General features: G+C 40.5%; 1 protein-coding gene across 9 annotated transcripts in view; it reads right to left on the bottom strand.

Moving 5' to 3' along the window:
• Positions 1–9853: 9853 nt before the first annotated feature.
• Positions 9854–21658, bottom strand: part of CNTN2 (contactin 2) — a 67354-nt gene continuing 55549 nt past the window's right edge. For 5 of the 9 annotated variants that reach the window (XM_020797246.3, XM_020797250.3, XM_020797236.3 and 2 more), the window contains exons 12-23: positions 21226–21353; positions 20653–20828; positions 20305–20425; positions 18860–19018; positions 18597–18746; positions 18029–18099; positions 16847–17081; positions 16517–16632; positions 16126–16312; positions 14988–15100; positions 14375–14543; positions 9854–11006 (exon numbers count right to left, since the gene is read on the bottom strand). In XM_020797246.3, the coding sequence (XP_020652905.3) occupies positions 10897–11006; positions 14375–14543; positions 14988–15100; positions 16126–16312; positions 16517–16632; positions 16847–17081; positions 18029–18099; positions 18597–18746; positions 18860–19018; positions 20305–20425; positions 20653–20828; positions 21226–21353 (1735 nt within the window). In that variant the 3' untranslated portion in view covers positions 9854–10896. Of the gene's footprint in view, positions 11007–12613; positions 12683–14374; positions 14544–14987; positions 15101–16125; positions 16313–16516; positions 16633–16846; positions 17082–18028; positions 18100–18596; positions 18747–18859; positions 19019–20304; positions 20426–20652; positions 20829–21225; positions 21354–21658 lie in introns of all 9 variants that reach the window. The other 4 variants (XM_078391882.1, XM_072997298.2, XM_078391881.1 and 1 more) reach the window with 2 other exon arrangements.

A 21658-nucleotide genomic window follows, 5' to 3' on the forward strand; every position in this document is an offset into this window, starting at 1 on the left:
AGGCATCCTGTACTGGCAACAGAAGGACTATGACCTAGATAAACATGTCAGAGCGAATTGCTTTTTAGAAACAGCAACCTTCCACTCCTTTTCTCCTGGAGCTCTCCGCACCCCATAAAATAAGTGATAATCTGGCAGGGTACAAGTGACTGCATTTGTGCTCAAGAACACCCTTCATTTAGTTTCTGACAGCCTGGCTGCCACATCCTTGACATGGACTAATAAAAATTGCAGGTCTTTAGGTGCTGGAAGACTTACCAGGTCCAACCTCTTCCACTAAGGCAGCATTGTAAATAAATTGCCCCTATGGCCTCTAGTCCGGTGTATTATGTGACTGCTAGGAGCAAATTGATTATCTTCCGTCTGTCCTTCATATTTCAATGATACGTTCATTCAGTGTTAACCTAGTTGTAAATTATGCCTTCTTTTGGGTTCAAGGGGTCTTGCTCATAATTGCCAGAATGCAAGGCAAATGAATACTGAAGCCGGAGACATCACTAACTTATTACTGTTTATGCCTGGAAAATGAGACTCGGTTTTTATAGAATAATAGTTATCACATTTACAAAGAGAAAAAGTATCTTTCCAGGAGAATTCACATCTTTTGTTTTCTCATCATGTATCTGGCGAGGATGGCAAGCAGGTGAAGATGTGCTACATATTGATAATATTCCTCCATATAATATCCCCAGAAGCAGAATGCTTCTCAATACCAATTGCTAGGAAACACAACCCAGTTCTGGTTATGGGCTTTTTCTTGGGTTGATTGGCCGTTGTTGGAACAAAATGCAGAACTAGCAACACTGGATCTAAAAATTCTGCAAGGCTCAGAATCTGTTGTGTCCCAAAAGGCAGGAGAGTATGAGTGTGTATTGAAGAGGGATAATAGAATTCCCAGATTAATCTTATTGGTCCATTTATTTACAAAAACAAGTTTTTGGGAGCTAAAGTTTTCTCCTTCCTTATTCTACCAGTCTGAAAATGTGAAATACACTAAAAGAGATTAAGGTGCTATACAAATGTATAACAAGCACTCTGTCCTTGATGAACAGTCTAAGAAACCAAACCTGTCAGTCAGTGTTCAGGTGCTTTACAGCTTTGCTGTCTTATTCTGGGAAAGATCTACTGGCCTCAGATCCAAATTGCAATTGCTGATCAGGAGTTCCTTATACATGGAATGATGGGGGAAAACACTGGGTAGGTGATATTTATGTGCTATTGTGGAAGTGAAATGAAAAGGTCAATCCACTGAACCCTTACTTAAAAGGGATTACATTTACACTCATTCAGCCACCCAAGCTACCAGTCAGACTGTAAGTTTGGTGTGCATCTGGAGGGTGCTTGGTTAGAGAAGACAACTTAAACTTACTGCACTTTCAAGGCAGCCAACAACAAAATGTTTAATTTGGGATCATATTGGTGACCACAGTATAATTCTGCCTTATTTTCCCTTGCTGTGTGGTTTCTAACATTGTTTGTGTTAGCATAATGGCAACTAAATGGATTAAAAATGATCCTTGCCTAATGTTAATGTAAAGGAATTAGATTTTCAAGGTCAGTAACAGTTAACAAAACATTTTCTATTGATGTTCCAGTATCTGTCTTTGAGGGTGAACAGCTTTGCAACATCTGTTTTCTGAGGAACTGCCTTTTAAAGCATGGCTTATAGTGAAACATTTTTCTCTTCCAGCTTGTTAAAGCATGAGGCTTCTAGTGCTTGTCTCTAGTTTCCAGGCCTAAGCCAGAGCCAGTCCTACCATTAGGCAAAATAAGGCAGTGGCTTCAAGCAATAGGTGCTGTGAAATGGCAGAAAGGTGATGGAAGAGAAAGAGAGATAAGTGCCATGTGGCTTGCACTGAGTTTTCTAAATTATTCAGCTGCATCCAGGTGTGGTTGCAGAAGTTCACCCATTTATTTAAGAAAAAAAAAGTCTGCCAATGCAGTCTGCTTTTGTATCTGGAACGGATGGAGACACCATCTTGTTTGTCAGTAACAATATCCCCTGGGCTTACCCTGCTCTGAGCCCAGCAACTTTCAGGGCCATCCCAAGACATTTTGTTGCCTGAGACAAAGTACAAGATGGGTCTGGGCCTGTTTTCCCATTCCACTTACAGAAGACAGCTTGACTGGTAGCTTTCAACACTGGTGGAGAGATAATCTAAGCAATAGCAGCCGGGAGGCTCCCATCCCACCCCCCAAAATATCTGCCATCTAAGGCAATAGGCACATACTGCCTAATGACAGACTCAGTCCTGTTTCTACTTCTGTTTTTTTTATCCCATCCACACAGATTCTTGTCCCAGATTTAGTGGTTAGAGCATTGTTCTCACACACAGATGGGTCAAACGAGAGACTAAAGGGAATATATTTTGTATGGGTTAACACATTTTTGCTCTTGAAACAAATTTTCCTCATTCAGGCTTTCAATTTAAGCTTGTTTTACCTTTCAGAGACCAATTACACAATGGATGCAAGATACAGAGATGAGGAAAATCATGGTATTATAACAACTTGGACAATTTGTGGGGTGGGGGAACACCTATCCAAAGAAATCATTTAAAAAGTATTGTCCAGTTTGACCTCAAACCAGAGGAAACTTAAGGCTATTTATCCTCATACAGAATTTTTTAAAATAAAGCATTTGATTTCATTATTTTATCTGGATCCACCATTTGTGTTTCATGCTGCCTCTGTAATATCTCTGTGCCATATTCTACTTCTAAATGAAGAATGAGGCATAAACCAGTGTGGTGGGCTTTCATGAAGTATGTGGAATGGCATAAGTGTGTACCTGAAACCCCAAGCAGCAGAAGCTCCATCACACTCTCATGAGAGTACTATAAGGCATTTTTCTGAAGAGTACTTCTCTTTAAACTATTGTATTTGAATAGTGGAAAATGTATTTAAGTCCAGGAGGGTGTAGCACAGAAGTTCAGCATTGCAGTGCCAGGTTCTCTGTTCTTTAGAAACAACTCCATCACAAAAAGGTGCAGATGATTTTGCTCTCCCTCTCTCTTGATTCAGCTACCTTGATAGTACAGGAAATGTTCTGGAATTGGGATGGTCTGGTTCACATTATTTCACATTGGCTGCATGATATAAAAGTCAATTTGAATCAGTCTGGAAGCCCCCCACCCACCCATCTGTAGTTTTTCTCCTCCACCATTGGAGATTTTACTTTTTGAAATCAAATATGTTGAAACAGTTGCAGTTCACATGATCACCTGAGCCAATGTGGAGGGGTTTGTAGCTGTTGTCTTTCAAGCCATTTGAGCCGGCTACAGCCACAGTGAGAGAGTCAGGGCTGCAGGGAAACTATCTGCCATTTGAATTCTCTCTTCCCACATATGGTGCCTCAGTTTGCTTTTATGTCCCCTTTTCCCTTTTACACCCATTCCACTTGTTATGGACTGATCACAGATAAACATTCCAGATGTATTCATGGTATCTGACACAGTGCAAGAAACATAGTCCCTTTGATACATTATCTGTCACAGGGGAATAGCATCCACAGTAGTTGCACCAAAATGGGCATTTCAGACCTGGCAGGTTCTAAACACAGACATAGTTGGGCATGGGTGGCCCTGTGTCCTCTTCTAGGGAAGACAGGTCTCCATCTGAAGGTCTGTGAAAAGACAATCCTTATCTGGAAGCTGCCATCCATTTGAAGGATTGTCCAGTTCAAATCTGTTTTGAAAATCAAGAATTCTTAAGAGGGAGAGCAAGGGCTTTCAAGCTGTCCATCCTCCTGCACCTGGACAGCATGAGGTTCAGCAGGCACACCATTCACCTAGTCCATGCCTTCAGGTGAGATGCATTGAAATTCTGTTCAAACTATAAAAACCATTCCTAATTTCATATCTGTGTATGAAAATTAGCATATATCATCACTGTAACTATAAGATGCAAATGCATGTTCTTCATCCCCTTTTTAGATGATAAGTGTTCTCCTTGTTTGATGTAAGCAGCCACCATAGGCTGGAAACAGATGGCTTGGAAAACAGAGAATCAGTCTGATGTAGTTAAGACTGGTGCTGGAACTTGAGAAGGTCAGGTTCTACTCTCCACTGAGTCATGACCCTCTCTAGGTGACTCTGGGCCAGATACGCTCTCTCTCAGCCTGACATACCTCACAAGATCATTGAAGTTGTGAGGGTAAATCTGCTTACCATCCAGGCTGTAATGCTATCTATACTTGAGAGTCAGCTTGAACTTGGTGCAACTTGCTTGCTTAGAGCAGTGGTTCTTAACCTTTGTTACTGGGATGCTTTTGAACTGCAACTCCCAGAAACCCCAGTCAAGACAGCTGGTGGTGAAGGCCTCTGGGAGTTGCAGTCCAAAACTCCTGAGTAACCCAAGGTTAAGAACCAGTGGCTTAGAGCACACATGCATAGGATGATACTGTTAATACCAAGATTGGTTTTTTTAATGGACTGAACAGAAGACCAGTTACATTATGTTGGAGAGCTTGGGTGAAATAATTCATAGCTTTAGAGGCAAGTTGTTTTCTTTGAGCTTCACCATTCTATGAAGTGAGTGTTTTGAAACTGGACCATGGCACCCATGCTATCTCTATGTGGCAGCCATATTGGAAGGGTGCCTACAATGGTCTTATCCACATTTGAAAAATGTTCACTGGCTTCAAACTGCCGGGGCCCCCTGGTGTATCAGTACTCGATTGGCATGTTCCTATTTTGTTAGGTTTTGCTCGTGAAAATCCCTTAGAAAAGTCAGCTGACTTCTATCAGTGGAAACTAGTTGGTGATAGGGGAAAGGAATTCCTGATAAGTGACAGATACGTGGATTGCATCCAAAGTTAATTCTATTTCCATGACCCATAGCAATAAACTATGGGTCATGGAAATACAATCAGAATTAACTTTCTCATCGTGTTTAACCTGCAGGAAGTTAATTGAGCATATTTATTGATAATCTCCATTCTCTGCAGTCTGAAAATCTGCAATGTTTGAAAGCCAATGAGGTGAGTTACTTATGTACATTGTAGGTCTCTAGCAATATCTTCATTTGGCCACTTCAGCAAGGCCTCAAAAATGCTTGAATAGGAGCAAAACAACTCCTGTGATGTAATGCATATTGAAAATGATATTCCAAAGATGCAGTAGATCATAATTCAAAGAGTAAGTAAGCATATCAAAGAATCATTGCCCATAGAAAATAATTTCCTGAGCATTTTAGTTAACTCCTTGCTTTTGAAGGAGGACTAGAGTCATCAGCTTAATAATGGATTTCATAAACTGGGTCTCCCTCCATGTTAGGAACTTGTGGAAGTAAAAACTGGGAGGAGGCAGAGAGCAGGAGCAGCTACCACACACACACAAAAGCAACAAAAGGCCTGTCCCCATGAAAAATCTTCTGGAACATTCATTTCATAGTACGTACCTGAGAAAGAAGCCAAGTCTACGGAGAAACAGCATAAATATCAGCACAGGCAAAATTTAAGGTAAAAAAAAGCTAAGCTAAAGGAGAGATAATGGCAACTGGCACAAGCTTCTGTTGCAGCCCACTGGAGGTTGGTGATTGTGAGGCTGGAGAATGAAAAAGAGTATGTGGACTGACCCTTTCTCCTGTGTAGGTTGCATGTGATGTACATGCAAGTGTGAACAGGCCCATCAAACCTGATGGTCTAAAATCCATTTGCTAACTCCAACTAGAGTAGATCCTTTGAATCAAGGGGATTCATGTAAGTGTTGACCTATCAGTCAGAAATGGATTCAATGGGTTTATCTGAAAAGATACAGACAATTTTTGTTTCCACAAGTATATTGATCATCACTGCAGGACAATATGGAGATCATCTCAATATTTACAAAATATACAGATATGGCATCTGGACTTACGGTGTTTTCCAAAAGTTAGACATTCCAGGACCACCCTCTCTTCCTTATATGACCACTGCCTTATCCTATCACAATGTAAGCTCTTAGAGCCAGGCAATTTGATTAGCCCATGAGGCATTTATTAATATGATTAAGCTTCCAGGGCTGCCTGGATCTTAGTTCTTGGACATTTCCCCTCCCTTTCCCTTGCTTTTGCTGGAGAAAAAGAACAAAAACCTTGTACCCTTAAAGTAGCCACAGTTTCCACGAGGGCTGAATTCAAGGAACGTATCTGTTTATGGTTCAAAAATCCCATTCTTAGTTGCATGCAAGGTCTCTGGGCACTGGCTGACATCTCTGGGAGTTGATCTGCATCTCCAGATCTTCAGTAAGGGATATGAATTGCATTGGTGGAGGAGGAGGTTTGATTTTTGAGTGTCACATTGCCTTCAGTTTGGGCACTTGTCTCTATTTATTTATTTATTTGATTTATATCCCACTCATCTGATCAAATCGACCACTCGATTTGTGCCATCACAGCTTCCTGGGTAATAAGATGTTTGTGCGTACATGGTGCTCCAGAGTGCATGATGAACCAAGTACAGAAACCCACTGGCAGTGCTATATGTAGCAATATTTGGTGCCTTGGGTTTTGCTGCCCTACTAGCTCAGCTTAGATCTCATCAGATTGGCATATGCAAGGACAAGATGGAAGAACTGAGAGGTGGGCTGGTCTAAGAGCACGACTGCCTTCTAAGTTCTATGCTCAGCTCATATGAGTTGTATTTTATCAATGGTGGAGCAACTGGAGACATTAAAGACACTTAGAGCAGGCATCTTTGTGCTGTGCCAGCAGCAAATTTTTGTATTCTTAAAATTTCAGTGCCTTGGGTCAAAATCCCAGTTGCCTTGCACTAATTCTTGGCATCTCTGCCCCCTTGTAGTCTCCCAGTACTTTCACCTCAATCCTAGATTTTGCTTCTCTGCCTTTTTGGGTCCACTACATCCTTTGCAGAGAGTCTTTGAAGGCTATAGAGGAAGTTAATAAATAATAATACTAATAATTGCTTTAGAAAGGAAAATGACTAAATTGATGGGGTTATATCTTGAACATATTATGAAAGGACAAGACTCACTGGAAAAGACAATAGTGCTGGGCAAAGTAAAAGGCAGCAGTAGATGAGGAAGACATTAGATGTACTGACTCAATAAAGGCACCCACAGCCTTTCCTTTGCAAGACTTGAGCAGGAGTGTTAATGATAGGACATCTCAGAGGTCACTAATTCAGTGGAATCAACTTGATGGCGTATAGCAACAGCAACAGCAACAGAACAATAGAATTCTCTGGACAATGCACAGGTTACTTGAACAGATGGAGTTTCAATTTCTTCCTCTATAAGAAAACAGGAGAATCTACATGCATGAGACTCAGGTAGTCTTCCCCTTGTACAAGCATCGTCTCCTTCATCTGAACTGGATTACTGAACTGAAATAATGCATCTTTATAGAGGGCAAGAAATGTAGAATTAAAATCAGGCAGTGCTGTCCTCAGCATAAGGTTTTCTTGGACCATTGCTGCTGGCAATGACCCGTTGCCAAAAAATACTTGTATAGGTAGAGAGGAGATGCCTGTTTGCATAGGCATCCTTCAGTCTCGAGAGACTATGGTAACATGCTCTGAATCGAGGAGTGTCCTCTCCAGAGCATGAAGCCTGGGTAAGGTAATATGGAGGATAGGCTGTTACCCAAGCAGCAGATCCCCCCTCTCCACATTGCTGAAATGGTCCAATGGAAAGGCAAGAGCCAATACAACTGGTTCCAGCAATGTCGCAGGAGTTGGCAGAACGACACATGCTGCCTTCGGGACTCCAGCTCCGGATTTTGCCTCGAGGTTAACTCCTGAAGCCTTTTCCATGAGTGGATATAGCCACAAGGCAGTGGAGGTTTGAAATCGGAGTTTTCCTTCTCCTAGATGGGCTGCCTTCCATGGCTGACGAGCCCCACCTACCCGGCCTGCTCTTTAATAGTGCAAAAGTATGATCTGATCCTTAAAACTTTCCTGACTACCCGGCTTGTGCAAATCTCATTGGCTGTCCTATTTACCATATTAAGGCCAAATATAAAATTTGAGAATTTCGCGCGCTGTTAGGCGCGCGGTCCTGGGCCTGTAATCTATAAATAAACAGATGTCTAATTCTGAAGCATCCATTGATTCATTCATTTAATTTTTATAAAGTTATGCTTTTACAAACATCTTGACCTACAAAAACTGTTTGTAAAGCACATGGTGCTTCTGTTTGTCAAAGGCAAGACACCATCTCTGGCCAGGAGGACAGGAATACTTACTGTCCATACCTGTTTGCACAGTCCATTTGCCAAAATGGCCCTTGCCCAGTTGCAAAGCCTCCAAATTTTAGTCTGAATTTTACAAAAGCTATGCAAGGTAAGGTAAAAGGTTCCCCTTGATATTTTTAGTCCAGTCGTGTCCAGCTCTAGGGGGCGGTGCTCATCCCGTTTTCAAGCTGTAGAGCCAGCACTTGTCTGAAGACAGTTTTCGTTGTCACATGGCCAGCGTGACTAGGGAATGCCATTTTACCTTCCCACCGAGGTGGTACCTACTTATCTACTCGCATTTACATGCTTTCGAACTGCTAGGTTGGTGAGGAGCTAGCACAAAGTGACGGAAGCTCACTCCGTCGTGTGGATTTGATCTTATGACTGCTGGTCTTCTGACTCTGCAGCACAGGCTTCTACGGATTAGCCCGCAGCGCCACCATGTCCCTATGGTACTAAACTGTAAATAAATAGGTTCAGCACCTTGGACATAACATTGAATGATAGTCGAGAAATCAAAACACATACCAATTACTATAATGGGGAAAGTGCAACTTTTTTTAAAAAAAGGGCTGTAAATTGATTTGATTATAATCAAAAGCCACTTTGATTCTGGTCTGTTGTATTAGGAAAGGAAAAAGGTATTGAAAACATACTTCTCTTTTGATAATGACTAGTGATTTTAGCTTATTAAATTATGATTGGATTACTTCATAATTACCTTGAATAAATAGTGAGTAACTGTTCTAACTCTTGAGGCTCTCTAACTTAGAAAACTAGACAATGAATGTAACAGTTTTCTTTCTTTCTTTCTATTTCTTATCCCATCTTTCCTCTAAAAAATTTAAGAGTTCACAGAGGATTATAAACTTTTAATTAAAAAAATCATAAAATCAAGCACTGTAAAGTAATCTTACCATAATTCATTTAAAGGGTCTCCTCTTCCCCTTGAATTCTTTTAAAGGGGATTCAAGAGGAAGAGGAGAGGCTGTCTTATCTTCTATCTCCTGAAACAGTGCCCTGCTGTGACTCAAGCATCAGCACTGATGAAAACACAGAATTATAGAATTGTGCAATTTTTATGATTCTGTGTAGCTGTGGCTACATAAGCTCCCACTTCTTTGCTAGGCCATTTGAAAGATTTAAAAACAAAGCAATATAAAGGGATGATGTGGTCATCAGATAATCACTTTTGGTGAACATTCTCCCATTTAAGACTTTGGACCAACAGGCAAGTTAGCTCCTGCTGTTTTGTTAGTCAAAGATGAATGTTGGAAGAGGATTTGTACTGTTCTCACACCAATCTTCACCAGTGGGAGCTGAAGGAGGTAGAAAAGCGCCTTGCAAGGAAATCCATTCAGCCAGTCTACCAGCCTGAACCCCATCCAAAATCCCATTTAACAAAAAAAAATCCTGTACTTCAACTCAGAAATAAACCCCATTGAACCCCTACTGATGAGTAGAGCAGCTTTGGACAATACATGACCCATGGCTCTATGAACTCTTTCTGTAGGCCTCCTCCTCCCAACTTGAGCATGCTGGGTTTTGATTGGTCACTGGAAGGTAAACATGGGCTTTATTTACAACTCTGGTCATTATGGCACATATCTCCAAGGACATCCTGCTGTGAGGGAGAAAATATGTGAATTATATCCCAGGAAGTATTGACTTTGACCCTGAATCTCTTCAAAATGATTTTGGGGCTTTATTTATCTTTGCAATTATGGTCAATTAATTCTACAGTTGTACAGGTGGCCCTCACAAAGGTACACGGGAAAAGACAACAACAGTGATTTATCTAACCCCATGAAACTCACAGTTTAAGGTAATAGGGAGAAGAATGAAGAAGTGAAGTAGAAAGTGTTGGCAGAGGATAAATGACAGAGCGCAACAGTTTCATCTTTTTAATGAGATCACAGATGAAAATGAGCATGAAGGGAAAAGCTTAAAAATCAAGTGAGAAAGCTATGTGTTGAAGATGAATTTGAAGAAAAGGAAAGAGGTAGCACAGCACCTGTATCCAGGAAGATGATTCCAGCTTGCATAACATACAGGATGATGCTCTGCTGATGTGTTTTAATGTTACAAATTAACTTGGATGATGTTGATAGAGAAGACGTTAAGTAGAGCAGTTGAATAACTTTCCTGGTCGTCAGATGACTGTCAGCTTCCACTGGCTTTCCCTGCTTCAGCGAGTTGTCATCAAAGGTGGTCATGTAGCTAATACTGTCTGTCACATTGCAAGTTTTCCTTTAAGTCAGAACGCCAGAGTCCTTGGTTCAATAAGCTGGCAATGGTACAGAGCATACTCATCATTATGAAAGCCTTCCCTAAAAGATACTTTATTCTGGTTTGGTTTATTTAAAAAAAGGAGGAAAATATCAAGTTTTTAGAGTCTTGATCACTTTTGCACATGGCTTTGTAAGGCAGAAGAATATGAGACATCCAGAGAATTCATTCAGAATTCATCCTTTTGTTCATTTGTTTTTTTAAAAAAATCTTTGATTAAAGACTCAGGTCTTGTATGAAATGTCCTATTTTCTAGAAAAGAAAGAAAGAAAATGTGTATTTTCCTCTTCAGTTCTGTTCAGCCACTCTCTGCAGTACAGCAGCTGTGGTAGAAATTGGTAGTATAAATCCGTAGTCCTAATGGTCAATTCTTGACTTGCTCCAGCTTAATTAGGAGGAGTCCTAATCCGGAATCCTCCATTATGGAAGCTACTATCAGAGCTCCAAAGAGCCAATCAGAGCAAACATTACTAGTGAGTGAGTCAGGGCAACCACTGTCTGTGCAACTGGACGGCTTGCAGAATCTTTCACCATCATACTTGTTCCTGTAAGAAAGAAAGCTCTGTTAAGTTACAAAGAGATGGAGTGGGGGATGACCTTGGTTTGAAAAACAGCGGGTTCTGGTGTTTGGAATGTTTCTGCTGTGCACTTACCTTTGAGCAGAACCTAAATACCATGCACACCTTGGAAAGAATTTGTTGAAAATTCATTTGTTACCCAAAGTTCATAAAAATGTTCCAACGACAATAATGTTTTGATTAACAATTAATAGTTCATGCTATTTTAATGTGTTATGAGGAGGTAATATGGCATTTGGGCCATTTTTAGTAATTTTAATTTATTTTAAAAATAAATGATTAATAGTTTTATCAATAATTAATCCATTATGGTAATTTCATAAATATCTCTTTAATGTGAATGAATCAATGTTTTCCTTTAATGGCTTAATGTAATGCATTAAATCTAGCCCTGACATTTCCAAGCTCTGCTGCTATGTTGAAGGCAGATAGGCATCCCAAAATCACGACTGATTTTATATTCCAGTATTGTTGTGGAAAGACCAGAAGGTACAGACTTAATATTATAATGGATGTCCTAATATAAAGCATCTATTTCACTCTGTTGCTTTCTAGGCACTTGGTTTATAAAAACTGTACTGACAAGATCCTTTTCGTGTGTTTTATTTCCCCACCAGGTAGAAATATTTTATAGCCTGTGATGCAGTGGTAAACTGTGAAGTGCAGATGCTCAGTATTCTGAGGATTAAAACTAAACTCAGAGAGAAAATGGAAACCTGGAGGAGAGATTGGCAGATTACATCATCCTCTCTGGCCATCATAGAATCCTGTAGTCTTGATCCAGAAAGTCATGACTTCACTATACCACTGCTTATAGTTTCCAGTTGAGTCCTATTTCTGCATGTTTACCTCAGTTTCTCAATTGCTGTTATCTTGAGAATTAACATAATTTTCAAACTAATGTCACTAAGTCTTACCCAGAGCCTGATTTCTCCATCAACATTGCTTCTACCAATTTCAGAGTTCCACAAAATGCACATTATATTTCTGCACACACACTGCCACAAGTCAACATTATGGCTGAATTCATGCACCTAATGATGTGGTCAAAATTATTTACTGACTTGGGAAGGCAAGATTCTCCATATATATTAAAAGATTCTTCAGATGGGTTCCATGACATCTGAATCTGGGACGGCTTCATCACTTCTCTACATGGCACTCGCAGTGGTTCCTAATCTTGAGCCTCCAGATATTCCCAAAAATCCCGGCCGGCACAGCTAGTGGTGAAGGCTTTTAGGAGCTTTAGTTCAAGAAGATCTGGGTACCCAAGGCTGGAAACCACTGCTCTAGAGAAACAGACATGGAGAGCCAGTGGATTAAATTTTAGAGTCCTCCGTCATGGTCAGCTACAGGGGCTGTGCCCTCCCCAACCCCTTGTACCTCCCCATACTGTGACCACTGCCACCACAGAGTTGAATGAGGAGAAAATACCCTCTGTCCCAGAGCTTGGGAAAAAATATTGATTCATTTTTATAATTAGTTAAACTGAAGTCCAACAGGGACTAGACATTATTAAAATTTAAAATCAGTATTTAAGAAATGTAAATCAAAAATATTGCAAGCACACTCACAACTTTTAACAGATGGCTGGAAATCATTTCAATTGCTGTGTTTTCTCTGTGTTAGTTTGTTCTGGGCTGCTGGAAGGAGGGAGAAGACGGGAAGGGATCAATTGATCACATGGCTCTCTGATGGTGTGTGGTTTGCAACAGACCCACAGCCTGTGAGAGATATTACAGCTTAAGGGATGTGACTGGGGCAAGGAATGGTAAGTGTAAGAGGTGGACCATGGGGCAACTTATTAAGATCTGGCCTGGGAAAACAGAGGGAGTGAAATGCAACAATGGCAGGATGGTAGCATGATGCTTACCATTCATCCTACAAAGCAGGCTTATAGTGTCTTAGATAGATCCACCTTTAATACTAGTCTTATAATACTAGTCAGACTTCCAGTGATGAAATCTCCAATCAAAGGGAGCTAGCCAATCAGAAGCACTGGAAAAATGTGATCAGACACACTTTAGCACATTAATCACTTTTTATATGAGTGGTGTGTGGCAGAAACACAGGGGACTATCAACTCCCAAAGTCTCAACAGGAAGGATGTAACATTTATTTTTGCTTAACTTTAACTACAATTGATGTGAGATTTCTATCTTGCCATTCTTCCAGCTGAAGGAAGTGATATATGATACTGGACATTGAGGCATCCCTGTGGCACCTATGATGTACAGCCTGTTTCCAAGAGTATACAGTAATTATACATGATTAATAAACTTTAATTGACTTTGAAGTACCTGAGCCTGCTGCTTTGTCTAAGTCATATTTCTCAGGAAGAGACAGAAGGAAATTCTCCATAGATTCAGAGGGTGTGTTTGGTTTTCAGTGCAGAGATGCTAACAGGCATCCTCTTGATATGCCAAGCAAACTACTTAAGAGGCAGTGGTAGTGGCTACTGGAATAAATCATGGTCATTTCATTTGGAAACAACAGTGGGAGCCTCACTGGATGCCTTCTAACTTTCTCTGGGGGTTTCCTCATCTTTTAAACTGGAGGAGCTACAGACTGATCTTATAACCTCCAATGCCTCCAACCACAGCATGTTTTCTGCTACTTTTACATTTCCAGTTTACTTTTTCATCCTGAATGGCAAAAGCAGAGGATGGTGCTATTCCATAGTTCTACTTCTGTTCACATGTACTCTAAGTACTTCTGATTTTGAATCCTCTATCTTTGTTCCTCTACATATTTTTGTATTCCTTTATTGCTGCACTTCAGTATTGCACTGGATTCATGTCCTCCAACTGGACCAAAGTCCTCATTGTTTATTAGCCTCTTCCTATCCAGGCAAATAATCTGGTGCTTGGAAGGTAATAAAACAGCACACAAGGTGAGGGTGGAAAGGAGATGTACAATGGTTAACAAAATTTAATTGATACTATCCTCAATTGACTGAGACTGCATTTTAGGATAGTAGTTTGTACTGGACTACAAAACCAAATTGTGAGATTTTTAACTGAGCAGCATTTAAAAGCTGTCCAGATAGGGAAAGTGACCGGAAGTACAGTAAGAGCCAATTTGAAGGTGCAAACAACAAATTGTCCCAGTGTTATTGACCACCAACACAGAAAGAATGAAAAGATCTGGTACCGAAGCATTCACTCCTGTTATTTTTTTTCAGTGTCACATCTAGACAGAAAACCAAGTGAAACAATGAGGAGAGAACAAATATGCCTGCTTCCTAAAGGCAGCAGATGCCACCATTTTGAAACTGGAAAGTTCAGCCTACAGGATAAGCACAGAATAAAGAGAAAAGAGAAGAGCAGACGCACCACTGTTTCTGAGGATCCGCACCTCTGCTGGCACTCCATCTCCACCTGGACCAGTTGTTCTAATCTGCACTACTGCACGAGTGGAATCCTCCGGAACTGGGATCTCAATCCGGTTATTGTTGGCTATGTATAGAATAGGAATTGAGTGCGAGTCCGGCTGGTACAGCATCTATAAATAAAGGCAATTTGTGCTTACTATTGCTGCTGTTCTTTTAATGTTTAAGGCACTTTCCAGCCAGTTTACAGATGAGTAGTCACAGGGGCAGCATGCCTTTTCCAATGCCACCAAAGAACACTACAATAACTCTCATTTTTCAATACCACAAAAGAAGAACTCTCAAATGATGCTGAAGACGAGGCCTATGTAGTTCAATGGGACTTACAAATCAAGAGGCATAGGATTTTAGCCTATAAGTTGGAACAGCCCAAGGAAAATGTAAAGCTGCTCCTCAAATACAGCACCAAGATTTTGGTTGCAGAGCCTGATTTGAAATGAAGGAAGGAACTTTTCCTATCCACCCCAAGATGTCTGACAGGGGATCATATATTGCCCTGACTTGCTATATAGCATACTCTCTGCCAGGAGGAAGAACTTGAAACACATTACCAGTACCTTGTACCCAGTGACAGCAGACTCATCTGCCTTGGCAACCACGGGGTCCCACTTGATGCTCACACTGGAACTGGAAAACTTCCAGGAGATATTACCAGGGGGCCTTCCTGGTGCTTAAAAGATACAAATGGATATAGAGTTATGCTGAGACAACAGGAAGCAAAGAGTGGTCTAAAGACCAATTTGGAGGGGGGCATCCTATACCCTGATGTATACCTTCTGGTGCTCTGGATTTGACATATAACTCCCTGTAAGTGAACTATGCATGTACCTAGTTATCCCCCCTGCCTTCATGAAAGATGGCTGGAATTTAAACACATGCATCCTATATCCATCCTACAAATGTGTGTTTCCCATGAGTTCAAGCATGTCTTTGCAGAAGGCCTGAAGAATTTGGGATCTGTTTATTTAATTAGGTTTTACTTATATTCCCATCCTGTTTGTTCTAAGTACAGTTCTTTCTACTATTCATTTAAATTTAGTTTTATTAAATGATACTTAGCAGTCAGCAGCAGTATAGAGTAATGCTCACATCTGTGCAGACCATGAGTACTTAGAAAAAGTTTGGGCATTGTTGTCCTTTGGTAACCTTCTAAGCTAGCAGAGCAAATAAGGAGATAGCTGGGCTTAAGATGACGGTGTCAGAGATATATGTGTGACCACCTGGGGAGTGTGCATCTCACTTGTATGGTATTAGTGAGCAGGGATGACTCCCTGGGCATGTTGCAGTGGAACTGCTGCATTTCAAGGGAGATGTCAGGAGAAATGAGTAAAGGAAAAAATCAATGGTGATGTCATGGGACCCCTCTGCTATAGTCCCCTATGGCAGAGTCAGAAGTTGGCAAAGTGCATCCATCCAGTTGTGGATTGCAACTCTCAGCAATTTTCACTATTTACTATGTTGGCCAGGCCTGATGGGAGCTGCAGCCTAACAACTTCCAGAGAGCCATATGCTTCTCATTCCTGATGTATGTGCAGAAGAAGGAGGAAGAGATGAGGAAATCAACTTCCACCAACCCTGTTCCATGTTCTTGAATCTGGACACAACCCATAGGAAACAACACACACATATAATACAAGGAATTGAAGAACTTTAAGAACAGGCAGGCAATTGCCATTTGATCTAATGCTTACTTACGTGGCTTTGTTGTCATGAAACTGGTGGGTGGACTGGGTGGCCCAGTCCCTGCTCGGTTGTATGCCCTGACTGCCACATGGTATTTGGTGTTGGGGTGGAGATCTGTTACGTGGGCTGAGGTGACAAGACCTGCTGTCCTCACTCTGTCAGCAGCCTCTTCTTTGTCACTGTGTTTCCAGTACCGGATCTGAAGTCAGCAATACAGAGGGATCTGAGTTCCTCAACTATTGAAGTGCTTTTCTTGAGGTGCATCAGACTATCTCTCAGGAACAGCCTGGGTTGGCTGCTCCACAAGAAGACATGACAAATAAGTATCTCCTTCAGAGAGGAGGAAGGGGGTGATGCATTTGACCTGAATTCCATTCCAGATCCAGTCCTTCCCACCTCTTACCTCATAGCCCAGTAGGACTCTGTTCATGTCATGGTGCTCCACAGGATCCCAAGAAACATCCATTTCTGTGGCCATTACTGCCTTGACTGTAACGTTAGAGGGAGCCACTCTTGGTTCTATCACAGTAAAATGATAACAGTTTAATGGGGAAAGCCCTTCAGTTGTTGCCCAATCCAATCTTAGACAAATTTATCAAACAAAGATCAGATAAAAATCTCCATCAAAATACTGCTTATTAGCTTACTTCAGTGTTCCAAGAAGCTGGAAAAGGAAATCTGACTGAGACAAAGTATTATTCTATAGAATATTCACCCTTATGTCTTAGCTTACCTTCTTCAGCAGAGTATATGATGGATACTAAACTCTCTGGTCCTTCTCCCTTCTTGTTGAAGGCCCTGATCTTCACTTCAAATGGTGTATAAGGTGCAATACTCTCATTGCGATAAACATAATGCAGTGATTCTGCATGGGGCACAGTTGCTGTCTTCCAGCCCTGGGTGCCTTCTTTCCGGAAAGCAAGCTTATATCCAAAGCCGTCTCCATTTTGGTACTCCCGTTGCATTGGCTAAGATATAGACAAAATAAGAATGAAGGGGGGGGGGAATGACCATTAAAGGAATATCCTACAACTTTGGTCTGGTTAAGATTTTCATGTCACATGCTACAGAGTGATCTGCATATACAATAGCAATGTATCCAGATCAATTGAAAGAAAAGAATGTGAGGAATAAAATCTGGATTCAATCGACACAGTATAAAGTCAAATGGACTTTTAAAAATAGAGATACACTAAAATAACTATTTGATCCTTCAAAAAAATAATAGCACCTTATATGGTAACATTGACACATGGATACACACACAAACACACACACTTCAGTGAACATTGATATTTATACATTCATCCACATAACTTGCAAAGGTTGAAAATATTATTTTTTTAATCCCTATAGCAACTAGAGTCCCAAGCCAACATGGAGCTGAGGTTCAACAACATTTCCAAATCCTGCTACCAATGAATTATCATCACATGGATACAGTGCTGAAAATAGCTGAGGAACATCCACCTAACTTGAAATGTTTAGAATACCTCAATGTATGAAGCATAGGCACCATGTTTTTGAATCTTCACTTCCAACACTGTGATCCTGATTACCACAGGACAGGCCATAGCAGAGACTCAAAACACAAGTTCTATTTTAAAGCACTACAGGATGGGCAGAGATCACTAGATCATTTATCAGGGATAGTTTATTTCATTCCTATGGAAACTGCAACATGTATATGTGCTAGTATTTTATCAGAGTACTCCAGTTTTTATTTTATATCAAGTGTGGACAATCTGGGCAGATCTTGGGTCAAAGTTCTGCTCCTGGAATTCTCTAGTAATGCCACAGACCATCAAAAATACCAAACTACCCTCCCAACTTTATTTCTACATAAAATACAGTGAAGTAATCCAGCTTCCCCACAGTTAGCAATGAAAACACCCAGTTTGTGTGGCCAGTTTACCGTCCAGTTGATGATGAGTTCTCCAGGTGCTCCTCCTCCTCCATTAAGCCCAGATGGTGCAACAGTAGGGGCTGTCATGTTCCCCAATAAGAAACAAAAACACATATTAAATTAGAAAGCAAAAAATAAGAAAAAGGAAAAGCATCATGTCATCAGTTATACTATAAGGGATTTTAAACCGCAGATCATTGAGTCAGAGTTTCCTATAGATGGTTGTCCAGATTGTTTCACTATGTAGCCTTACTAACAAGCACTTAAGTTATAACTCTTTAGAATATGTATGGAAGCCCTCAAAACATTTCAGTTGAATAAATGCAAAACAATGTAAGGGTTTTCTTAGAAAATTGATCCAGTTCCCATGAAAATGTGAAATCTGTGCAAATTGTATATTGAAAAAAGTAAGCAGCAATTGGTGATATCTAGTGGAACAAAAGTAGAATTTCTACTTATGAGGTTTCTGCCAGCACGATGTAGCTCATCTCTGTCTCTCTTTCTCAAGCTCAATCTCTCCCCTTCCCTTCTCTTTCACACATACACACACAACCTTTCTGGAAAAACATGTACTTACCAGCCTCTTTGGTGAGGATCTTGGCAGATGGTACACTGGGTTCTCCAACACCAAGGATGTTACTGGCCAGGACCCGAAATTCATAATCCATCCATGGGATGAGGTTGACCACTTGGGCCATCTCTGAGTTACCTTCAATGTTTGCAGGATCTATAACCCAAAAAGCAGAAGAATAGAACAAATAGAGCAAACAGTGCTAAAGAAGAGAAGAGAAGCATAGTTGGACCATATTTAGTGTGGGTCACTGCCCTCAAGACACTTACTGGTGCGCACTTGCTTCCATTTGGGGGTGAGTGGAGTGCGGGCCTGGATGACATATTTAGCTATTGGGCTGTGGTTATCAAAGCCTCGACTCCAGCTCAGTTGCACAGAGGTGTCTTTGATGTCCCTTACCACCAGTCCCCCAGGAGGTCCTGGAGGACCTATTAGAAAGAAACAACAGAAACAATAATATTTAGTTGTTCTTGCTTCATGACAAGAATTCTCACCCATAGCTATATTCTGTCTACTACTACTACCTTGTTATTTTTATAGTAGTTATGATTAATCCATTTCATGATTTCATCTAGAATGCCACAGCACTAATTTCAGGTGAGTCTCATTATGTTCATTCAAGCTTATTCCAATGTCTCTGTGCATGAGATTGCATTATAAACCCAACAATTTGTTTAGCACATTAAATGCTATATTTCAGTGCCTTGGTTTTAATACAGGAATCTGAGCATGTAACACTTGCTTGAATAATGCTAATACTGAGTAATATTCAATAATGGTCCATGAATTCCCTTGCTTCTTATTAATTTATTTTATGTATGAGAGGCTGGAGATAGTTGACCATTTCATGAATAGAACTTCTTAAACTCAGCAACCAAAAAACAAATCCAGAACAAATGTTTATAAATAGGAGTCATGGATGGAGAAAATCCATTTGTAGACAGAGTTCTAAATGCTATACTGTTTCCTGTTTTATTTCAAGGGTTTTTTATTTCTATATTTGCTTTTAAGTAAAAAGAACAACACATTCCATTTCAGCTAGGCATTTTCAGCTTGCTTATAAACAACTATGCAAAATGTTATGTCTTGTGACATACAGTAATATCTTTATCTAGATTGGGGCTAGCAACATGTGGTGCTGCATATGTTTCTGAACTACAATTCCTGTCATCCCTCATCATTGGCTATGATGTCTAGGGTTGAGGGGCATTGTGTTCCAATAATATCTACAGAGCTGCAGGCTGCCCAACCCGATCTAGATTGCCACTGGGCTGGTCTTTCACATTATAAAAATCTGTGAGCCTCAATTGTGTGTCTTTTGAGAAAAGTAGTTGAACTTCCCACTAGATCTAAATGCCTGTTAGATTGGCCCTGTCACCTTTACCAAATTTTAATCAAATGTTACCAAAATATTTCCCTGTTTTATTCATAAAGAACAGAAAAAATGTTTTCAGTAAGATCTCACACCCTTCTTTTTGGTTTTGAATGTAACCAATTCATAAATGAGATGCTACTGGTACATGCCATTTAACTGGGAAGCCCTCACTACCAGAGGGTACCAATTTCCACCTGCTGGACTGCTGTAAAGAGATCAGAGATGCCTCCCAAAAATTAAAATGGGTTTGACTTTCAGGTAGTGAAAGCAGGAGCAAATAAAGAGAACGATGTCTTTGGCCGAGCACTCCCAAGGCAGAAGAAATGAAGGACACATTACCTCTTACAACTAGGATAGCTGACTCAGAAGCACTGTCCACCACTGTCTGGGCTGTACAAGTATATCTGCCAGCATGTTTCAGCTGAGCATTCAGAATCATAAGATCTCCAATATTCTCTCTCTATGAATGGGAGAGAAGAATAAAAGTTATAGCTACCCTTGGAATGGTGCAACACATGTTTAAAAGGAAATAGACGCAGTACAAATCAGGATTCTGTCTGCCTAATCTTGGGTGCTAGGAAATGATGATATACAATACATCAATGAACAAGAACTAGAAATAAAAGAGCCCTGAGTTCTCTCCGGACCATGGCGACTGTAGTGCAGAGTGGGAGATGCAATACGTACCACACTTGCTCGCTTGTAGTGGCCTTCAGACTTTCCCAAGTCAATAAGAAAGTCATCTAGGGACCATGTAAACGTGAGGTCCATTCTTGGATCATGAGACGCATGGCACTTTAGGGTGATATTCTCACCCACATTAATATCAGCACTGGATGGCGCCAGAGTTATTTTGGTAGCATCTGTGGAAGAAGAAATGAGACAACCTTTAGTTACATTTTAGTTGTTGGTGTGCATCAGATCCTACTGACATAACACAGAAAGGGCATCTGTCCTTTGATAGAAAGATGAAGATGAATTACAACATCCTCTGGATCTAGATTGGCATACATATGAACAAAGAAACCGTGAAGATACAAAGAAGTAATCACATAAGTCTATCTCATCATACTGGCAAAAAAGGTCTGTTTGTGTAAAAAAATTAACAAAATATTTTTAATTGTTTAATAAAAAAACAAAACAAAATATTGTAGCACTAATGGCACAACCTCCTCTTTCCAAGCAGAAACAATGGCAAAAATGTCTTGTTGACCTTTGCATTATATTTGGGCCACAGCAGAAAAAGAATGTATGTCTTACCTCGAACTGACAGAGTTCCTGTGCTGTTTGCTTTGCCCATGAAATTCTCAGCAAAGCAGGTATACTTCCCTTCATCGGACTTGCTAATATTCCGAATGATCAAAGTGCCATCTGGAGTAATAGTAGTTCTGTAATGGAAAGAAAGCGTTCAAGGAGAAAATTAAATATCATGTTGGCAATCACAGTCCATTGGGTAAAGGTACTAGACATCGAGCATCAACTTACTGGCAAATTCTGCCATGAGTATTAGACAAAATGTATTTAAAAACGATGTTGTATAATACTCACGGATTGCACCCCAAGATATGGTCAGCAAGAGCAATACCATCATGTTCAGCTTGAGAAGTTTTTTTTCAGAGAATGAAAATGAGCGAGTGAGCAAGTGAGAGAAAGTGGGAGTGAGAATGACTAGTGACTAGAGGAAAAGCATCAA

This window comes from Pogona vitticeps, chromosome 4, assembly GCF_051106095.1.
Source record: "Pogona vitticeps strain Pit_001003342236 chromosome 4, PviZW2.1, whole genome shotgun sequence".
Taxonomy (NCBI): domain Eukaryota; kingdom Metazoa; phylum Chordata; class Lepidosauria; order Squamata; family Agamidae; genus Pogona; species Pogona vitticeps.